The sequence below is a fragment of the Rhinoderma darwinii genome, chromosome 9, assembly GCF_050947455.1.
Source record: "Rhinoderma darwinii isolate aRhiDar2 chromosome 9, aRhiDar2.hap1, whole genome shotgun sequence".
Taxonomy (NCBI): domain Eukaryota; kingdom Metazoa; phylum Chordata; class Amphibia; order Anura; family Rhinodermatidae; genus Rhinoderma; species Rhinoderma darwinii.
Window position 1 is genome coordinate 13644854 of NC_134695.1, and position 22679 is coordinate 13667532.

Below are 22679 nucleotides of genomic sequence, written 5' to 3' on the forward strand. Positions count from 1 at the left end.
CCAAAGTCATTTAACCCTATAAATCACACTTTGTATTGCCCACTTTGATGCCCATCTTTGTGCCAGCTTTCTGTTTTTAGGCTGTTTTAAAGTGTTTTCACTTTTGGGCAGCTCAGTGCAATGTATTTTATTATGGACATAAATTTTTACTTTAATTTGCTCATAAAAAAACAAAAATACAGAAAATATAAATAAGAAACCAACTTCAGCATCCTCAAGCCAATGCACATTAAATGATCACCTGGCACCTAACTGTTTGGGTTGTTTTGTATTGATGTCTATGGCGATTGCCTGGCTATACTAAATTACATTGGGATCACAGGTTTTTAAAATGCTATTTGCTCTTGCAGCTGCTGCTTGACATTGAGTGCTGCTGCTTAGCTTTTACCCGGGACGACCTCCTTGTCCTTTTAATGTATATGCATTATTCCTGCGGCCTAGGTGCATTGCGTTTATATTTAGCAACATTACATTTAATCTTACATGTTTTTGCCCATGCTGCCAGCTTATCTACAGTAGGTCTTTCTCTAATATTATAGCTGACTTTTAAGTATCCTACAAAGTTTTGCATCATCAGCAAAAACTGACGCCTTGCTTTCAATCCCATCCATGAGATCATTAATAAAGAGATTAAAAAGAATTGTGGCAAAACCCGTTCCTTGTGGTACCTCGCTGCTGGCTTCAGACGAATTTGAGTATGTACCATTTATAACGAGTCTGGTTTCTGTCCCTTAACTCAATTCTTTACCCACTTTCAAACATGGACCCCCAGTCCCTGCTTTTAGCTTCCGTACAAGACTGTGTGGAACAGTCTCAAACGCTTTAAAAAAAAAAGAAGAAAAAATTATATATATATATATATATATATATATATATATAAAAAAAATCTCTGGGCCAATTTTGTACCTCTGTATCCTAATTTCATACAGAGGATTTTTCTCTCATTTTATACAGAATTCAACAGAATGATAATTGTAGCAGGCAGGGCCAATTCTATCTTTTCTGCTGCCTGGGATGAAAATTGAAATGGTGCCCCCCAGATCTTGACTGACATCCCCCTGGCTGTTCTACATCACTAGCAGCCTCCTCCAACTCTTGCGGATGCGCCATTGCCTTGTACTCCCGGGCACGCACGGTGAAGCCGGGCAGGGTACACCTTGCTGCACGGTGCATGTCCAAGTAGTACCAGGCAATGGCGCATCCGAGAAAGTTGGAGGAGGCTGCTAGTGATGTATAATAGCCAGGGGGATGTCCATCAAGCATGGAATGGTGGGTTTGGAAGCAGGACTATGTGACTCTTCAGGATAGCGGCACAGCCCAATGACCCTTTAATGAGTAATTAGCATATAGTGTGTGCCGGTTTAAAAGCTGATTTTTATGCATCTGAAAACCACATACAGGGGAATGTTTGGAAATATTGTCAGGTCAGATATTACTGCACGGTGGCGGTTCAAGGGGTTAAAAGTACCTGACAAGTTTCCGTTAAATATACAATGAATTGAAAACCATTCCATCTGCCCTGCAATTTTGTTATAAATATATCCTATATAATTACATCTCCAGAACCTCTGACATATATACAAGAAGCTCTGACATATATACAGTACCAGAACCAAGCTCGGTACATAAATGAATCCCCAGAACCAAGCTCAGTACGTAAATACATCCCCAGAACCTAGATAAATACCGCTCCAGAACCAAGTTTATAACATAAGTACAACACCAGCACAAATACAGCTCAATTTAGTGCAACCCCAGCCATATAGGTTTGTATGGCCTAAAACTACAGCTCCCAGCATGTGTTGAACAATGGTAAGGATATGCTGGGAATTGCTTCTTCACAAAAAAAAAAATCATACCACTCATCTCACTGCAGATCATACAGTGACTACACTACTGATTAGAGGCAGAATAAACATTTACATTAAAGAGGCTCTGTCACCACATTATAAGTGCCCTATCTCCTACATACGGAGATCGGCGATATAATGTAGGTGACAGTAATGCTTTTTATTTAATAAAACAATCTATTTATACCACTTTATTAGCGATTTTAGATTTATTCTAATGAGTTGCTTAATGCCCAAGTGGGCGTGTTTTTACTTTAGGCCAAGTGGGCGTTGTACAGAGGAGTGTATGACGCTCACCAATCAGCATCATGCACACCTCTCCATTCATTTAGGCAGCGCATAGGGATCCTTTTAGATCGCTATGTGCTGTCTTATACGAACAAATTAACGATATTGAAGGGTTTAGACAGGGAACAGACATTCCACGGGATGTCTATTCACAATCTCTGCACTTCGTTACTGTTTCTGTGGTAGTTAAAGTAACTGAAGCGTAATCTCGCGAGATTACGCGGTAAATGACAGGTTACAACGAGATTCCGCTTCCTGTGCTGTAACTACCACCGACACAGTAACGAAGTGCAGAGATTGTGAATAGACATCCCGTGGAATGTCTATTCACTGTCTAAACACTTCAGTATCGTTAATGTGTTAGTATAAGACAGCACATAGAGATCTAAAAGGATCCCTATGTGCTGTGGTAAAGAATGGAGAGAAGCGCATGACTCTGATTGGTCAGCGTCATACACTCCTCTGTACAACGCCCACTTGGTCTAAAGTAAAAACACGCCCACTTGGGCATTAAGCAACTCATTAGCATAAATCTAAAATCGCTAATAAAGTGGTGAAAACAGATCGTTAAATAAAAAGCACTGCTGTCACCTACATTATAGCGCCGATCTCCGTATGTAGGAGATAGGGCACTTATAATGTGGTGACAGGGCCTCTTTAAGTCACTCACAGGTGACATTTACTCAGATTCTATTTGTTCTTTTTCTCTTTAATTCTCCATCCGGTCCAGACCTCTATGATGACTTGCCACGGCCCATTTCTTTAGTTTGCTGCTCAGATGTCTTCAGCTTCTCACTTTTCAAATGGTTCTGCACCTATAATCAAAGATAGACTTAACATGGTGCCACACACTATGCCCCTAAATATATTTGCGCCATATGCTGTGCTCTGAAGATATATATATATATATATATATATATACACACACACACACACACACACACACACACACACACACACACACACACACACACACACACACACACACACACACACACACACTGCCCCAAATAGTCGCCCCCCCCTGTAGATAATGCCACTCACACTTTTATAAGAAAAAAAAAAAACTTTTACATACCCACCTGATCCCGTGTCGTCCTGTGGCAATGCAGGACTGCTCTCTTCTGAGCATGTCTGTTGTGGCTGAACGACGCAAGCGGCGCGATGGCTTAATTAAATAGCAGGGCACAGAACATGCCCTGCCATTCAGCCCTTATGCATGTAATTGTATCTGTGTCCTATGGACGCAGGTATAATTATATTGCAGGAGGGGGTGGCGGCCGCCTGAGGTGAGAAGCTCATCTCGCCTCATGGATATTGTGGCCCTGTTGGCAGGCTCCGTTTGATGCCATATTACAGAGGTCATCTCCCCTGGAGGCTTTGCTACTAGGGTAAATATTTCTGTAATACCTCTATATGGAGCGCTATGGCTCTTCTTAAAAATGCTATGCCTTACTAGATATATTCTCACACATGCGATTTCTCTTTTATAGATCTCCCTGGAACATGAAATTCTCCTGCACCCGAGATATTTTGGTCCAAACCTTCTCAATACAGTTAAACAAAAGCTTTTCACTGAGGTGGAAGGGACATGTACTGGCAAGTAAGTGGTGGTCCCTGATAATAGGATGTGTTATTGTTCTGGTTATATGCTATTACCGATTTCCTCTTTTGTGTCTTAGGCCCTGTTCACACAGTTTTCTCAATTACACCCTCCATGACCGAACACCAGTTGATTCTCCACCCCTAACTGGGACAGGAACACACAAAAGCTTAAATAGCCCCTCCCCACCTGTTTTTCCTGTCCCTGCTAGGGGCATACAAGAGGGTTACTGCTCTTGTAGCAGCAGAAGACTTCTCTTACATTTTCTTTTCAGCTTGGCCTTCGGTACAGCTCCTGTTCCCTAGTGCCTAGTAAGACCTCTAGGTCTTATGCTGCCCCTCCTGCGCCTCTGTGTAATGCTGAGGTGGCTGAACAGCAGGCTCCGGTCCTCCTGTAACTCCCCAGCCTTGCTTCCCGTTGTTGATACTCTCTTCGATCCTTAACGTGCGTTCCACCCCTGGCACACGCATTAAACCATCCTGGTGAGTTCTGTAAGTATGTGTGGCCTACTGCCGGCAGCGTGCTTGATGCACTTCTGGTTCGAAGATCACGCACGCATGCGCAGAAAGTCTCGCTGTGGCCTTCCTCCGGACATGGACTTTCTGAACCAGAGGGAGGAGTCCTTTTTGCATGCAGTCGCCGTGGTTGATTTAAACACTGCCAGACTTCAGAAAGACCTCCGTCGGGTAAGATGCTGTGATTACTGCAATGATGACAGGAGATGAGGCTTCAACCTCTAAGCTAGGTTCTGAGTCTTGCGTGCTCCCAGCTCCAGTAAGTGCTGGGTTAAAAAATATATAATTTTATATATATATATATATATATATTAGTAGTTTTAGTGGGGTCTTCCTCTTCAATTTTGTTTTATATGCTTTTTTTTTTTTTCTTGTAGGACACTCCCAGAGAGCTATCCTCTAAAACCAAAAGGGAGAATCAATTTTGTTAATGTGCTATATGTGGGAAAAAGTTATCTTCTGATTTAAAAAAAACTCTTTGCCAGCATTGCATAGAAAAGAGAGGAACTACTATCATTAATTGAAGAGATTAAAGGAATTGCTAAACAGGAAGTTCAATCCTCCTTGGTATCCTTTTCCCAAAGCTTTGTGCCCTCTGTACCCTCACCTGCATTTCCTGGTCGTCCTCAGACAGCACACCAATGGCTTAAACTCCCTTAAGTACGACCAGAAGAGACAGGTTAATAAGCAGTTGATTAAACACTTGAGTAGTACCTGTCTATAAAAGGCAGTAGGATCCATTCCACACTTGTATTTTTTTTCTTCTCTGAGTGGCATCATAGAAGAGCAGTTTCCGACCCCATGGGTCTGCTGACTTACGAAGATTTTTTATTTTTTCCTTTGATCTTCATATTCCAAGCTGTATACTCTGGTATCAGGTCCCTCGGCTTGAAGAACAGGCTCTGCTCTGTGTTATATCCACTATATTCCAAGCTGTATACTCTGGTATCGGGTCCCTCGGCTTGAAGGACAACAGGCACTGCTCTGCGTGTTATGTCCAGGAGGAAGGATGGTGTTCCCTCTATTCCTCATATGTGTCGGACAGGCCGGGTTTTCCCTTCTAAAACGGTGACTGCGTCTCCCAGAGAGGATGTCCTGGGATCTCCACTGACGCTGGGCACGTCATCACCGTCCAGGCGCCTGATTGGTCCCTCGCGTATGACACAATTCACGCCACGCCTCCCCTCTGCCTCGGAATGGACGGCACTTGATTTTGCAGGAACTCCAGGTATGCTAGTGCTTCGGCCCATGTTTGAGGGCCTAGTTTCCTTGCCTGGCCTCATATTAAACCTGCAGGCTACCTGCAGATTACCTGTCTGAGGGTAAACATGGTGCCACTGCTAGGCAGCAGAATCCTGTTCGCAAGGTAAGCTGATCTGTGATGCTGTTCTTATTGCCTCTGATGTGCCGTCTCGTGTGGTATCTACACTCCTGGCGTGTTATGCTTGCTCAAACATCATGAGACAACATACTGATATGTGCCTATTTTTACAGATGTCCACATAAAGACATGAGTCTGGCAAAAGGAGGAGAAAGTCTAATGACCAGCCTCTCCCTGCTCTTCTAATGTGTACACTGCATGTCCATCACCTGAAAGTTCTCAGTATGTTGATCCCCAGGGGACTGAAGCCAGATTCTTCCTGGGCTGACATAAAGAGCAGCTAGCTATTACCTTTCAGGAAGCCAGAACTTCTCATAAGAGAAAAAAGCACAGAGCTCAGGGACCTTCATCATCCGTCAACGAATCAGCCATTGTAAGGCCTGGCAAGTTCCAATATGGGTGACCGTCTGGGAACCTGTTGTGCTGTTGACCAAAACATTCTGTGTCTCCCTCCTCTTCAGATGATTCATATTTCTGAAGGAGAATATATTTCTGATGATGATGATGAATCTGTGGATGAGGATTTGCTTTACTTCCTCAAAAAAGCATAGTCTCCCAGCTGATAAAAGCGGTTAAGTCTGCTATTGAATCTGTCAAAGGTGAGCCTAAGAGAGAGAGAGACTTTTCTATTTTCCTAAATCTAAGGATAAAGTCTTTCGGGGCATTGTCTCTTGTCAGAAGGGCTCCAGCATGACTGGGGGTAAGCCAGTTTTTATAGGATAGATCCAAAAAAAATGTCTCCTCAGCGGCAAAGCTTGCCAAGAGTGGTATTCCCTTCTCAGGAGTCTGCCCTTTTCCCTGATCCTCTTGACAGGAACTTAGATGGGGCTTTGAGGCTGGGTTCCCACAGTGCAGTTTTTGCATGTATATATATTTTTTTTTAAATCCAAAAACCAAGAACTGAACAGAAGCAGAAGAATTATATATACAAATGTAGAAAGGCCTTATAGGGCTGCTTTCCTGGATCCAGCTTATACGGCAGCATGCAAGACTTCTCTAGCAACTGCCTCGGTGCCCTAAGAGGGTGGCTTAGTCACCTGACCCAAGACATACAGGGTGGAGTGCCCAGAGAGGAGATTCTTCAAAATTTACCATTGATGAAGAATGCCACAGAATTCCTATGTGACAGTTCTCTGGACTCTATAAACCTCTTCTCTAGGGCAATGACCTCCTCCATAGTGGCTAGAAGAGCTTTATGGATAAAGCTATGGAAGGAAGATGTTCAGTCCAAAATAAATTTCTGTAACCTACCCTTCCAGCCTGAGTCTGTTAGGATCCCAGTTGAAGGAGATCCTGGAGTCCCGGTCTGAGGGTAAATGGCAAGCCCTCCCTCAACCTAAGAAAACCTTTAACAAGCCTTTTTCGTTATCAACGCAGGCATTCACCTAGAAACAAAATACTTTTTCGTTTCCAAGGTAGACAGGGGAGAAATGGATGCCAGGATAGCCTCCTCTCCTACAAGAAGGTGAATAATCAAAAACCTGGTAATCAATGAAGCCAGGCCCCCTTTTATGGTCAGAGGAATATTTAACGTGTTTTCAAACCAGTGGTCTCACACTTCCTCACAGGAATGGGTGTCCTCTACCATCTACAGAGGATATGCCTTGGAATTCTGAGTCCCCTCCCAATTTGTACCTTGTCAATCGGGAGAATCCTGTCCTCCAACTAGTCAAGGAATTTCTTCAGAAGGGAGTACCGTAATCTGTTCCTTATCACCAAGGGGGTATATTCTAATATATTTCAAGTTCTACCACAAATGGCGTCTTATAATAGCTCTAACCTTTTTTAAAGGGTTCTTAATAAGAAAATAGGTTCAAAATGGAAACCTCAGAAAATTTCTGCGCTTTGCCATCTGACAGTCACAGATCCGGCATTATCCATTCAATGGCCTAACATTTGGCATCCCGTCTGCTCCACGAGTGTTCACAAAAATATCTGTTGTCCTCACAGCAGCCCTGCATCTCCAGGGAATTACCATCATCCCATATCTAGACGACTGGTTGATTATAGCACCGATCACTTAGGCTCTGTTACTGCATGGTTTCCTCATAAATATGAAGAAGTCTCAGTTGGTGCCAGTCCAACAGACAAAATACTTTGGCTTCTTCATCAATTCGCATCACCTGAACCTCAGTCTATCTCCAGAGCGTTGCCACAAAATTATTCAGGGAGTGACTCTCAATGAGAATTCTGGGCTTACTGACCTCCACTATAGATGCTGTACCATGGGCCAAAGTCCACATCAGAGTTCTTCGGAGCAATATCCTGAGCTCTTGGAACAGACCTACTGCATCCCTAGACAGTCTATTGTCCATCTCTTCCAGTCACCAAGAAGGAATTGATCTGTTGGTTGGCCCCGGCCATGTTATCCCAGGGCAGATCACTAATTCTTCACCCTCCCATAACCCTAAAAACAGACGCTTGCTCTTGGGTCAAGGGGGCTCATGTGCAGAATCACTGGTGTCAACCGACGTGGTCTCCAAAAGAAAAACGTCTGTCATCCAATATCCAAGAACAGAGTGTTCAGGAGAGTTCTAATTCAATTTCAGAATGTAATGTGTCCACCGTCAGTGGAGAGGCAGGGGAGAAAAAAACAAAAAACGGTGGGTGGACCGATTTACATTCTGGCAACACCCCCTACACGCTACCAGAATATACACGCCCCCCTTTTTTTGGACGCACAGACGTCCTGAGTGACGTCATCGTGCTCAACACCTGACGAACGTCAGGCCATTTGGCACTCGTTATGAGTATGGGACACTCTCAGACCGGGCCATATTTAGCGGTCAGCCGCTTTACTAGGCCTAGCGCTCACACAACCGTCCCAAGCACGGCTCAGGTAAGAGTCAACAAAGCTTTCTATGTACTTTATTTCTTATCTTCTTATAAGAGACTATGACCTTACAGTCATGGAAACTCGATGGTAACTTATTACGTGATACAGTGTGCGTGTCGGCCCTTAAAGACTCGCTTTCGGGTTTTTCCGATGTTCATAAGCATGACTCTACTCCCTTGCCACTCCAGTGGGAGGCGCTGAAATGTCAGAGGAGTCCTAATACAGCATGGGGCTCGCTTGAAACGAGAAAAAGGGGTAACTATTGCACGCCTCCTTACTCCGATACGGGATTTGGAATCATGTCATAAACGGGTTCCATCCTCACAGGTTTTTGCGGATCTAACTACAGCAAGAGAATCCTTACGTTCTCTAATAGATCAGTCACATGCCCGGTTCAGGGATCGGATGCGGAAGCACTCCTACGAATTTGCGGACAAATGTGGCAGGTCTTTGGCACGTATATTACATCCCCGTACACGAGTCCTACATCCCTAAAATTACATCTCCCTCGGGCAGCGAGGTTCATGACCCGGTGGGTATTACTGATTGCTTCAGACAATATTACTTGGCTTTATATAATATTAAAGGTCAATTTCACGATATGCAGGCTGAGGCGTTACGGGATAAAATCAACCGTTATGTTAATAATACAGGTTGCCGTCCTTGGAGGATGGGGAAGCTTTGGGGCTCGAGGAAGATTTTGTGGAATCGGAAGTGGAGCGAGCTATTGGAGACTCACCCTTGGGCAAGCGTCCGGGGCCCGATGGGTTTAACAACAAATTCTATAAAACATTTAAGGATCAACTGGCTCCTTTTTTGACGAAAGTCTTTAACTCCGTGTCTTCCTCCTGTCCCTTTGCGCCTCAATCCCTCGGCTCATATCACCCTCTTACCAAAACCTGGCAAGGACCCAACATTGTGCACTAACTTCAGGCCCATATGCCTAATCAATGTTGATGTAAAACTTTTCGCGAAGTTGCTTGCCTCTCGCCTGTCGCCGTTGCTACCTGGCCTGATCTTGGATGATCAGGTGGGGTTCGTATGCGGTCGGGAAGTGCGGGATAATACTAATAAGACCCTCCTGTTAACGTCATACTGCCAATCCCGTAAAATAATGATGTGCTTGCTCTCGGTGGATGCCGAAAAGGCCTTTGACAGAGTGCATTGGGTGTTCCTCCGCAGTGTCCTGATGCAGGTTGGCCTTGGCGCTACTATGGTGGAAAGGATAATGGCATTGTACCATAGGCCTACCGCTCGGGTTCGTGTTAACGGACTTTTATCTGACTCTTTGTCTATCGCTAATGGCACGAGACAGGGGTGCCCACTCTCGCCTCTATTGTATGTTCTGGTCATGGAACACCTGGCTGTGGCACTGCGGAACAACCCTGTTAATGGTGTACAGGTTGGCTCACAACATCATAAACTGGCGCTATATGCGGACGATCTCCTTGTGTACATTAGAACTCCCATGATTTCTTTGCCATCTTTGACGGAGGAATTCGAGCGTTTTGGTCATTTAAGTAATTTTAAAGTCAATTACTCTAAATCAGAGGCCTTGCATATATCTCTGGATGCTCCTCTGGCTACCAATCTCGCTCAGGTTTTCCCATTCAAATGGCAACCTATGTCCTTAAAATACTTGGGGGTGCATGTCCCCACGCAACAGTCAGATCTGTTTGCTCTGAATTACATGCCCATTCTGCAGCGTACTCTGAAGGAATTGGCGGAGTACGGCAGGAATCGTATGTCATGGTTTGGGCGTATCAACGCAGTCAAAATGGATATCTTGCCCAAATTTCTATATATCTTCCAGACCGTCCCTATTGTATCATCGGGTTTTTGCAGGACCTTACACAGGGCCATAACTAAATATGTGTGGGGCTCCTGTAAGCCTCGCATTAGTTTTGCTGTCCTTAGTCGGCCAAAAGTAGACGGGGGCGCGGGTCTTCCAGACTTTAAACTATACCATCCAGCTGCGATGATTATGAGGGTAGTGGATTGGTTCCGTTCGGAAACGGGTAAGCAATGGGTGCGCATTGGAAGAGCTATGTCTCCTATTGCATTGTCCTCTCTGCTGTGGTTGTCTGTCCTTCAGCGACAAGCGATTTCTTTACCTTTCCTTACACGTCAGTTTCTTGTGGCCTGGGAGCGAGTCTTTGGTGCTGCGGGCCTTGTTCATCGCACGGGTCCTCTGACTCCTCTCTTTGATAACCCTTCCTTCCCTCCGGCGGTAGGTGTTGATACATTCCTCTGTTGGGAGAGAGGGGAGGGTGGATATTTGGCTAAGACCCTTACTCCTGCTGGTGCCATCTTATCAATGAATGCTGTTTGAGGCCTGCCCGGGGAGACTATCAACCTGGTGGTCCTATTTGCAGTTACGCTCCTATCTTCCATGGGTGACTGTCTGGTGTTGCTACAGGATGGGATGATGAAATGGGGGTTCAACATTCTGAAGAGGAATGGGGTACTTCTTTCTTTCTAGCTCAAAAGCTCCCAACGTCTTGTTTTGCTCAAGAAAAGAACTACAAGATACTTACCAGGTGGTACCGTTGTCCTGCTTTGTTGCATAGGATATTTCCTGATGTGTCTGCTGATTGTTGGAGGTGTGGGGAGGCTCCTGGAACCATGTTGCACATTTGGTGGGACTGTCCTAAGCTACGTCCCTTTTGGGGGAAGATTTTTGACCTGGGTAACAAGCTCTTTCACACGGAGGTCCCGACCTCTGCTTCTATTGGATTACTGTCCATGGTTCCTGGATCACTCCCACACCTCAAAAAGGGTGTCTTTAGGCATTTCCTCACTGCAGCGAGAACAGTGATACCTCGTCACTGGAAGTCTCATACTGTACCTTCTCTGAAGGAATAGGTAACGGAGATGAACGGAATTATGAGGATGGAGGAGTTGCTGTCCGCGGATAGGGGCAAATCTGTTCTCTTTGTCCAAACTTGGGCAGTGTGGTCTGGATTCTGGGATGGTGCTGATCTACCTCTCTGGTTAGATAGAATGTTCTGAACGAATTATATGACCTTACTCTGTGCGCTTTGTCTGTATGTTTCCCTTTATTGTCTAGTGTCTTGTGTTTGTGTGATATCACATTTGTGTGCACTTATACGTACCAAATCTTATTTCATTGGGGACTGGTCCCCTGACTACTGCACTATTTTGCTGTAAACATGGTACAGTTAGTACCACTACATTTCAACTCATATTCAATCACTGATGGTTGGGAGGCTACCTCCTAATGATGTTTATATATTTTATATCCTGCTCTTACCATGTGAAAGTTTGTATATTGCACTGCGTGCAAATTTTTTGGCAAATATGTGAAATGTTTTATATGCTGTTATATTTTCAAAATAAAAATCTTGATAAAGAAAAAAAAAAAGACTGACCTAATCTGGGACACTACTGCCATAGAACGTGGGAACTTATGTGTGATTCTACAAAAAAACATATGTTATTAATCAAGAGCTATATGGATTTATGCACTGATGTACCTGTATGCAAGTACAAAGTATAGATGTTGTACTATATGTGATCCACTGTTCATTATTCCTTAACCAATATCCCCAAACACTATGTCCTGTAAAGGGACGTTTTTTTCAGTGGTTTCCTTTTTTTTTTCTCCCTGACTGATACAATTTCAACCATTTGAATATTTTTTTTATTGAGTTCTAGAGAATATGCAGACTAAAGCATATTCATGTGAACTCCTAACTCCTGGATCGATGCCATAACCTATAACTCACGCCATGATATTTACACTGCCACTACTATTTCTGAATTTACGATTATATATGTATACTACCTGGATGTTGTACATGCGATTTGATGTATCAATTTGTTCTCCCAGTTTTCATTTTTTCACTTTATTATTGCTATGGAATACTCAACTGAGTACTCAGTAAATGTACATTGTAACTTAGTCAGTGGACATCTACAATTTATGACCCTTGAATATGGAGAACCTAAATATATATTCATTTTGATAGTTAAAAAATTATTTTTAGTGCCTGAAGAAGGTGAACTAGACCGAAACGTTGCACTCAGCCACTGGCAATAGGATAAATAAAAATCTCAACTCCAGTTTGTGTGCCGGATACTTCTTTACTGATTTTAGGTGTAATATAGATCAGGCTGATCCTATATATTTGATGTGGCGATGCCCAAAACTGCATCGATATTGGTCATCTGTAGTTGTAATTATTGAATCTATCCTAGGTGTAGCTTTGGAGAATTCTCAAGGCTTAATGTTCTTGGGAGACCCCTCACGAATACCAGGTCCGAAGCAGGGGCATGATTGTGATCTTGTGATTTAGTTGTTTCTGGCAAGATTGCAGATTCTAAGGAAATGGTTTGAAAAGATCTTCTGGAATTTATCGAATGGCAGATGGCGGTATTCAGAGTACTTCTTTATGAAAGATTCTACTGTCTCTATATTTTTGTACTAAATGGAGAGGCCGTATTGACCAACTGGAATCAAGGGACAAAATTATTGCCCCAAGGCCCCATGTTTGATATTGGAATTATAATGAACATGCTATTTTTTTTTTATTTTCTCTTGTTCCTCTTCTTTGACGTCCGGAAAGGGGTGGGTTTGTTTTCATTCTTTTTTTTCTTATGATTGAATCATGTCAATAAAAATGGTTTGGAATAATTTTCTAAAATGTTTTCATATAACTAGTAAGATATTAATTTAAAAAAAATTATAATAAAAAGGTTTCTGAAACTTGTACTGCAGAAATATGCTTTAACACCCCTTTTCTATTTCTTGACCTGTTCTTTATATTTTATCTACAATTATTTTTATTCTTTTTCAGGTATGGTTTTGTAATTGCAGTCACCACCATTGACAATATTGGTGCTGGTGTTATCCAGCCTGGCAGAGGCTTTGTGCTGTATCCTGTTAAATATAAGGCCATTGTTTTTCGCCCTTTCAAGGGAGAAGTAGTAGATGCTGTTGTTACCCAGGTCAACAAGGTGAGTGTGTTGTGCACAACTAAAATATCCATTCTCGGTTGCCACTTTTTATCTATGTACCCATATTAACATGGAGTTAATAAAACTTGCATAGCTGCACTGCACAAAAGATGGATGGACACATTCTGTACATACACATGTAAATGTATTTTTCTCTTCCAGGAAGCTTATAGTTTTTTTGAGCCAAACATAGGAGTGGATGTAAGAGAAAAAAAGATGCATCCGTCTTTTCTTTATACCCTTCTTCTTTCTTTATTATTTTTTGTGGATCCACTTTTGGCTTTGGCTCAAAAACGGAGCCAAAAAACTGCATCAAAACTCTGTGTGCTGGTTCAATACAAAGTCCGAGTCCTTACAAAGCCTGCTCGGCTTTCTGAGGAAAGCCGATCAGAAAAAAAGTGGCACTGAGCGCTTCTGCCGCTTCGTTTTAGCATTCGGTGGGGGTCCCACTGCTTAGATCCCCACCTTATCAAAACTTCTGACATGTCAAAAGTTTATAAAAGTTTAGTTACACTTATATTATGAGACTGCCTACATACACAGCATTTTGTTTTGTATTGCATTGTTTGTTTTTGGTTTTCGTCTGGCTGTTTTCTCTATGGGCTTCTTTTTATAGAACTTTTAAAACACCAGGAAAAATACAAAATGACACTAAATCAAAAGCTTGTGTGATGGAGGCCTAAGGGATATTAGGATCAAACCTCGCATGTCTATACAGATTCTCTAAATTCAAGTAATCTTCGTGTTAAACATACTATCTTTTTTAAATTTGTATCACAGGTTGGATTGTTCACAGAAATTGGACCTATGGCATGTTTCATCTCTAGACATGTACGTACATTAGTTTATTCCTTCAATTTAATCAGTTGTTTTAAGTTAAGGCGCGTTACTGCCTTGTTTTTAATAACCTGTAAATATAAGTCTGAGTTGTTATCTGAAGGCTGGTTTTACATGTTGTGTTTTTGAACTGTTGAGGAGAAAAATGCATTAAAAAAAAAAAAACTGCATAAGTTTTACAGTGTTTCAGCTGTAATCTGGTTTTATACTTACTAGTTATAGGCTTACAGCTGAAATACCATTTAACCCCTACACGACTGCCAGTCGGCTATATACGTTCTAACTGCCAATGCCCCGTGCAGTTAGCACGTATATAGATGTCGGCAGCCTGGAAGGGGTCTAATGAGTGCAGTGCTGCTTCAGTGTGAGTAGCACTGCGCACTCGTGTGTCGGGGCTTTGAGAGCCTTGGAATACACCCCCACTGTAGATAGTGCCACCCACAAAACCCTCTGCAGATGGCGCCACCTAAGCTCCCTCCAGCATTTGAATTCTGACTCCCCTCCTAGAGGGAGCTCCAGCCGTCTCCCCATCCCAGCTGTAGGTAGTGCCACCCCCCCCCCCCCCCTGCAGATAGCAACCCGCCCCTCCGCTGTAGCGCCACCTGAACGGAGTCTAGGAGCGGAATCCCCGGTGTCTGGTCACACTGGCCGGGGATTCCGCTCCTAAACAGCGCCACTAACGTCACTGTCCATTTACACTGACGTTAGTGGCTCTGTCTAGGAGCGGAATACTCGGCCGACACTCGGGCCGGGGATTCCGCTCTTGAAGCCCCTGGTGTCCTTATCCATACATGGACAATGACGTCAGCGGCTCTCTAGGAGCGGAATCCTGGGTGTCAGATCTCTGTCGGGGATTCCGCTACTGGAGAAGCCCCTGGTGTCACTATCCATATATGGACAGTGAGGTCAAGGACTACTACTGGAGCGTAATCCCCACTCTGGCAGGGGATTCCGCTTTTAGAGTTAAACCCTGACGTCACTGTCCATATATGGACAGAGACATCAGGGGCTTCCTGTAGGAGCGGAATCTTCGGCCAGAGGGATTCCGCTCCTACAGGGAGCTACAGTGGTGCTATTTGCAGGAAGGGGGTGCCATTTCCGGGGGGGAATGCCGCTATCTGCAGCGGGGATATTGCTAAATACAGGGGGTGGCGCTATTTACAGGAGGTGGGGTGCTATATACATGGGTACTGTGGCATTAAATTGGCACTATCTACAGGGGACACTTGTGATATCTACATGGGCACTGTAAGTGGCACTAAGTGGGTATTAGCTACAGGGAGCACTGGCACTATCTACAGTGGTATTGCATCACTATCTACATGGGCACTGTGGTGTTTTCGGGGGGTTGGTATAAAAAGTCCTAACTAATAAAATTAATCTTTTTTTTTTTTTTTTTTTTTTTTAACGTCCATGAAAAACTGATTGCAAAAGCCGGTTAAAAACGGTCAGGCGGCCGGGAAATGGATTCAAATTTTGAGACACATTGATGCAAAACAGCCATCAAAAACTGACCGTTAATTCGTTGTTGACTGACATTTTTTTCACGGTTGTGTGTATATAGCCCTCTTCACTCTCCCCTCACAGCGATCCAGGGTGACTGAGAGAGAAGAGGACTAATTGTTACAGTGCTCTACAGTGTGTGGATTGATATTAAAAAAACTACAAAAAAAGTGTGTTTTCTTTCATTTTTAGTGATTTGTCTGCTCATAATAAAAATTAACACTGAATTAATTAAACTAATCTAGAAAAATGAACTCCTCATAAGTCTTGTAAAAAATAGTTGTGCCATTCAAAGCGGTTCCAAAGATATCGTTTAAAGAAGTGCATATCAAAAATTGAAAATTTGACCTGGACACGGGGGCATCAATGACCCTTGGTCATAAAAGGGTTAATCACCCATGCGCTTTACAAAAACGCATGTGATTTTTAGATGTAGTTTTCTCCCCAACTGTTCAAAAATGCAACATGTGAACCCAACCTTGGTCTAGTACTTCTAATTTTTCTTATCCGTTTCTCATGCTCTATTCACACTGCTGTCAGAGGCATTCAGTGTTTCGGATGGCAGTTCAGTACAGTTCAGTCCCTTTGGGACCCGCACCTATCTCCCGTACAGGGGTCTCCAAACCCTGTCCTACCTGGTTAGGCAGCTGCTGGCCGCCTCATTCAGTCGAATAATCCCTGTAGACGTGGCTGGAAACTACCAAGATCGCTGTGCTAGCTGTTACCGTAACCCCCATGGAAGTGAATGGGAGCACAGCTCTGCTGTTTACAGAATTCCCAGCCACCTCTTCACGGATTCCCCAGCTGCATGCGGTGGCCAGTTTAGGCGTGAAGAGGATGGGGGGACGCTTATTCGAGAGACCAATGAGGGAACCAGATGTGGGACCTCCTATCAGACATTTATGGCATTTTCCGTTGACTAGCCTTTTTTTGTCTGTTTTTGTTTAGCCGTTTCTTAATTCATTTTCTATTTATTTTTCTAGTCTATTCCATCTGAAATGGAGTTTGATCCAAATTCTAATCCACCATGTTATAAGACTGTAGATGAGGTAAGAGATTTGTTTATGTTGAATAAATGTATAGGTAGATGTCATTTATACATATTTGTTTCACTATTCACTTTATTTACACTGTCCCCATGTATATTTAAAGTGGCTCTGTCACCACATTATCAAATCCCTATCTCCTATTGCATGTGAATCGGCGCTGCAATGTAGATAACAGTAACGTTTTTGTTTTTTTTTAAAACGATCAACGCCCAGCTAGTAAAACAAGTAAACACGCCCAGATGTCCATTAGAAAGTTTCATTTGCATAAATATAAAATTGCTCATAACTTGGCCAAAAATGATCATTAAAAAAAACAAAAACTTTACTGTTCTCTACATTGCAGCGCCGATCACATGCAATAGGAGATAGGGATTTGATAATCTGGTGACAGAGCCTCTTTAACAACACTAGGAATGGGCCATTAAAAAGTCATTTCCATCTTCTAAAGTGATGGCATATCTATAGGATATGCCATAATTTTATTATCCGTGGTGGGATTAAGCAATGTGTCCCCTTCAAAGTTTTTCCTGCACAGTGGCGCTTCCTGCTACCAGGCTATGCAGAGAACTTAAAGGAAGGGTGTCGCGGATTTTTTTTTTTATATCAGTTTGCTTTTAGTGTTTTATTAAAATACATTTTATTTATTTGTGTGTTTTGTATTTTACCTGTTTTTTGTTTTTTTTTCTAACTTTTTCTTCACTATGGGGGCTGCCATTTTTTTTTCATCTCTGTATGTGTTGATTAACGACACATACAGAGATGGAATACGGCACATACATCACCATAGAGAATGCGAACGGGAGCCGTTCGCGTTCACTATGGTGTATGCCGTCTGTGTGGGAACGGCGTATGCGCCACTCCCACACAGTCCAAATGGAAGGTCTCGGCTGAGCGACATCCGGTGCCATTTTCTTGTGGACCGGAAAGCGCAGCCGGACAGTAAGATGACGACTTCCGGTCGCGGCTTCCGGACATGTGATTAGAAATAAGCACTAGGAGCGGACGGACCGGATGGAGCGGCGCGGCAGGTGCAGGTAAGCGATGTTTGTGTATATTCGTGTTTTAGTGTGTGATTACCACTGTATGTAAGCCTACTACACTGTATTCGCTCAGAAAATGGCGGCACACAGTGTAGGAGGTTTGAACATTCAATCCCCTCCTTTCTCCTGGCACTAGCCAGGATAAAGGAGGGGGGATTGTTTGAAGACGCTAGAGCGAGTGTGTCTTCTCAAATTTTGCAGCATAAAGCAATGTGGTTGCTTTACCACATGCCAATGCTGCAATTTTGGGAATTGCTCCCTTTAGTGACCAGCACAGGGAAATGTTATAAATTAGAATCTAATTTATAATATTTCCTGACTTGTGAAAAAATTAGAACAATGTCTAATCATGTATATAATAACTTTAACTAAAAAAAAAAATTAATATATTTCTAGCGACGCATTCCCTTTAAATGTGGCCGTGCCCTGCTATGCAGGGAAAACTTTAAAGGGGATGCGTCACTTAATCAGCGTTGTGGCTTCTTCATTCTCCGGCTCGGGGGCGTCCCAGAGGTCGTCCCTCCCCGCTGATCATAAAATGATGGCATATCCTAGCGATATGTCATCACTTTATAGGATGGAAATAACCAATGCCATAAACTTTTAGGAAATATCTAGCTAAATATTTTGTAGTGATTAGTCTTTTATGTTTGTCTGGGTATTATGGTGTATATATTTTTTTTACACTATAGTCATTGAGCCTGTCGTTTTGCTAGATTGAGAGCTGCTGGCACTGACCTTTATAAGGCTGGATTCACACGAGCACATTACGTCCGTAATGGACGGAACGTATTTCAGCCACAAGTCCCGGACCGAACACAGTGCAGGGAGCCGGGCTCCTAGCATCATAGTTATGTACGATGCTAGGAGTCACTGCCTCTGCGTGGAACTACTGTCCCGTACCGAAAACATGATTCCAGGTTACATTAAACTGTAGGCTGGGCGGCTGGCCTTGGTCTTGGGCTAACTGCTGCGGGCCTCCAAGACTGTAGATGGCTGATCTGGTTGTGCAGGCAGTATGCTAAAGATCCATACTGCGTATATTACTGTGCTAAATACGCAGTAATTTAACGGTGTGGTATGTCCTGGGTGGGCGCTTTAACTCTTTTTTTTGTTCTGCACAACCTGCCTGCAACACCCTTCAGCAGCCAATCGGAGCAAAGGCGCTGCTGGCTCTCTGGAGCAGGCGGGAGAGGAGCAGCAGGCACTGGGCAGAACAAACGCCACCATCATGGCATCTGGCACGCTTCATCAGACGAGCACAGCCTGGGACGACTTAGACAGGAGGTATTTTTCTGAATCGACTACTGAATTAGTTCTCATGGACTTTTTAAATTCTTGCCCCGGCTTTATTAAAGAGGCTCTGTCACCAGATTATCAAATCCCTATCTCCTATTGCATGTGATCGGCGCTGCAATGTAGATAACAGTAAAGTTTTTTTTAAACGATAATTTTTGGCCAAGTTATGAGCAATTTTATATTTATTCAAATGAGCCTTTCTAATGGACAACTGGGAGTGTTTTTTCTCTTATTTCCAACTGGACGTGTATTGTGTTTTTAGCAACTGGGCGTGTTTACTTCTTTCACTGCACAATCACACTGTGCTGCGGATCATGCTGGGCTGGAACAATGAAGAGTGTAGGACCCTGATTGGTCACTGATTGGTCAGCCTCATACACTCCTCTGTACAACACCCAGTTGGTAAAAAGTAAAAACACGCCCAGTTGTCCATTGAGAAACTCATTAGCATAAATCTAAACTAGCTCATAACTTGCTCAAAAACGATCGTTTTTCAAAATAAAAACCACTGTTATCTACATTACAGCGCCAATCAGATTATGTAGGAGATAGGGCACTTATAATCTGGAGACAAAGTCTCTTTAAGGTCCCTTATATTTTACGACAGGAGAGGGACATAAATTATATTATAATGTGTGGGGGGCCCGGTCTAATATCTCTCTTGGGCCCCTTGACACCACTGCTCTCCTATCAATCAAAAACCGATATCGAAAATACATCCAAGTAGATTATGAATCAAAGCTGTAAAGAATATCGTACTGATCAATTCCAGACATCATGAAAACCACCCACTCACCCACAATCCTGGGGTGTTAGGCCATCTGGCTGGCTGTCAGGTTTGTTGCAGAAAATTCTGTGACTGATATTCTGTTCCATACCTCTCAATGTGGTTGTTTCTGCAAGTCCCATTCAGATGAATGGGAGTCACAGAAACTTCTGCTGCATGTAAATATACTCATAGAGGTTTTTATATGTACATCCCTTTGGTGATTAGGTCTAACCCTCATGTGGTTATGTTGATGGAGGCCAGAAGGGCTACATGTATTGAATAAAGGCTATGATTTAATTATATACTGTGTAAAAATAATTTTAAGGTGGCATTTATAGGCTTGAGTAGTATATAAAAGTTGTTTTGTTTTGGTAGGATGTACTTATTCAGCAGGATGATGATATTCGCCTTAAGATTGTTGGAACCAGAGTGGATAAGAATGATATAGTAAGTAGGAAAGGGGGAGAGAAGGATCGGCATGTGAATTTTCAACATGCCCGAACATATTTTCCCCCCACTGGCTGTGTCTTGTTGCCCTTTCTCCCTTGACCCAAGTATGACAAGTGTGAAATTTTTTTGGGGGAATTGGGAGAAATAATGTGTATGGCTACCTTTAGTCAAATTTGTAGTCTGGATTCTAACACTCTTTCACTCTTTTACAGTTTGCTATTGGTTCTCTGATGGATGATTATCTGGGTAAGTGTTTTATTGCACTAACCAGACCATATTTCATATCTCATGTATTACGGAATAAACAGTTTCTTGATTTTATACTTGTATTGCTAGGTGTCTGCTTTTTAGGAAGTTTCCACATCTCCCATGCAATATAATGGAAAGTGACCATGCACGTGGGATTGGTGGTTTACTGTGGTTTGTCTCCCACCGAAATGGCATTTTTAGATACCATAGATGTGTGTAGGCCTCCCTCACACGTAGAATTTTTTGGCAATTTATAGCCTCAGGCCGGGTTCCCACGTAGCGTAAACGCTGCAGCATTTCTGCAACTAAATTATATGCTGAAATTCTGCAGCATTTATAGTAGCAGCAAAGTGGATGAGATTTAAAAAATGGCATGCCCACGCTGCAGAAAAAAACAAAACGCATAAGCGTTAATAAATTGACCGGCGGCGCAAAATTAATTTCCGCTGCATATCAATTTATGCTGCGTTTTTTGTTTTTTCTGTTGCGGGTTTTCCACATTGAATTCATTGGGGGGATGCAAAACCTGCAACAGCCTTGCAAGACTTTTTCGTCACATGGCTGTAACGACATGGTAGGAGGCCGGACTACGCGCACATAAAACTGAGGCGGAAAGTAGGAGTGCTTTCTTCCGTAGCTGCAATTCAGTTTGAAAAACCGCGATGTGGTGCGAATTTTTATTTTTATTTTCTGACTTCATGTACTGCGGGTTCCAGGTCTGATACGCTGCATGATTTTTATGCAGCGAATCCGACCAGTGGGAACCTGGCCTTAGTCTGGAATCACTCATGCAGATTTTGTGACAGTTTTTGATGCAGTATTTTGAGACAAATACAAGAGTGGATCCAAAAAGATGAAAAGGTATGAGTGTTGTATCCACTCTGTTGTGTTTGGCTCAAAAATACGGCCGCACAAACTGCACCAAAAACCAGGTGTGTGAATTCAGCCTTAGGCTGAAATCGCACATGCAGTTTAAGGTACAGTTTTTAATGCAGTTTTTTGAGCCAAAGCCAGAAGTGGATTCAAAGTGATTGGGAAGTCTAAAGGAAAGCTTTCGTTCGAAAAATAAAATTGCACTTCAAACCAGCCTAACAAACTACTGTTCGTAATTAACCTCTCCTCCTCTTGTCTCCTTCAGGTCTTGTAAGCTGATGTGCATCTCTTTACTTTTGCACTTGGACAAAGTTATTTTACATTCTGTATATTGTTTTCGAAGTTATGTTTTTCATCTGCTGTTAACACTTTTTATGGTTATTTATCCGAGTTGACGCTGTATCCGTTTAAAAATGTAAAATTGTATGTTCTTGATAGAATCTTATTTTATTAAAGAAATTGGTTGAAACTGAATATTTGACTTTTTATTATTTATTATTTTTTTATTTTCTTTAAGAATGTATCCCAGAGAGGGGAGAAGGAAAAACTTATCGTGATGGGCAATCATGAGTAAAATAATATCTTCCTATTTAAGGCTCTGTTGCCATTGCAGTTTAGCCTTCTATCGGAGGTATATGTTGGAAGATTGCGATGTATGCTATTGTATAGGCATGCAGTGGCATACATTGCCAAAAGGCTTCCCGTGTTAAAGAAATGTACACTGAGGCATCATGCACACGAACGTAGTTTTTATATCCGTAACTGCAGGTAAAATACTGACATATTAATTTCCATTCGGCGCCGAACAACAGCGGTCAGCCGCCATACGAATGCGCCATCCATACAGGATCATACATTGACTAAGGGCCTGAGGAAGGTCATGGTATTGACCGACACGTCGCACTGTCATTGGCTATAAATATAATAAATTCTCTATCTGCAAAAGAATTTCCACTTTGGTTTGCATAGTGCTTTTGATCCATTGGATCGGGTTGGGACCCTACTTATCCACCCACGCCTTAACCTAGTGCTATCCGAACTTTGCTACATTAATTTCTATCAGCCACGAACACCTTCCCGTATATTTACGGGTGTGTGTCTGGGTCATAGAAGTGACCTGTAAACAATAGGACATGTTCTATTTTTCGCATTTACGG

The 22679-nt window shown here is 42.8% G+C and overlaps 1 protein-coding gene across 3 annotated transcripts in view; it reads left to right on the top strand.

Moving 5' to 3' along the window:
- The window catches only part of POLR2G (RNA polymerase II subunit G), a 28834-nt gene extending 6838 nt beyond the window's left edge, over positions 1-21996 (top strand). The window contains exons 2-8 of one of the 3 annotated variants that reach the window (XM_075837289.1): positions 3632-3741; positions 13294-13453; positions 14234-14284; positions 16777-16842; positions 20326-20397; positions 20613-20646; positions 21788-21996. In XM_075837289.1, coding sequence (XP_075693404.1) covers positions 3632-3741; positions 13294-13453; positions 14234-14284; positions 16777-16842; positions 20326-20397; positions 20613-20646; positions 21788-21801 — 507 coding nt within the window. In that variant the 3' untranslated portion in view covers positions 21802-21996. Of the gene's footprint in view, positions 1-3631; positions 3742-13293; positions 13454-14233; positions 14285-16776; positions 16843-19027; positions 19664-20325; positions 20398-20612; positions 20647-21787 lie in introns of those variants that run through there. The other 2 variants (XM_075837290.1, XM_075837288.1) reach the window with 2 other exon arrangements.
- Positions 21997-22679: the final 683 nt, after the last annotated feature.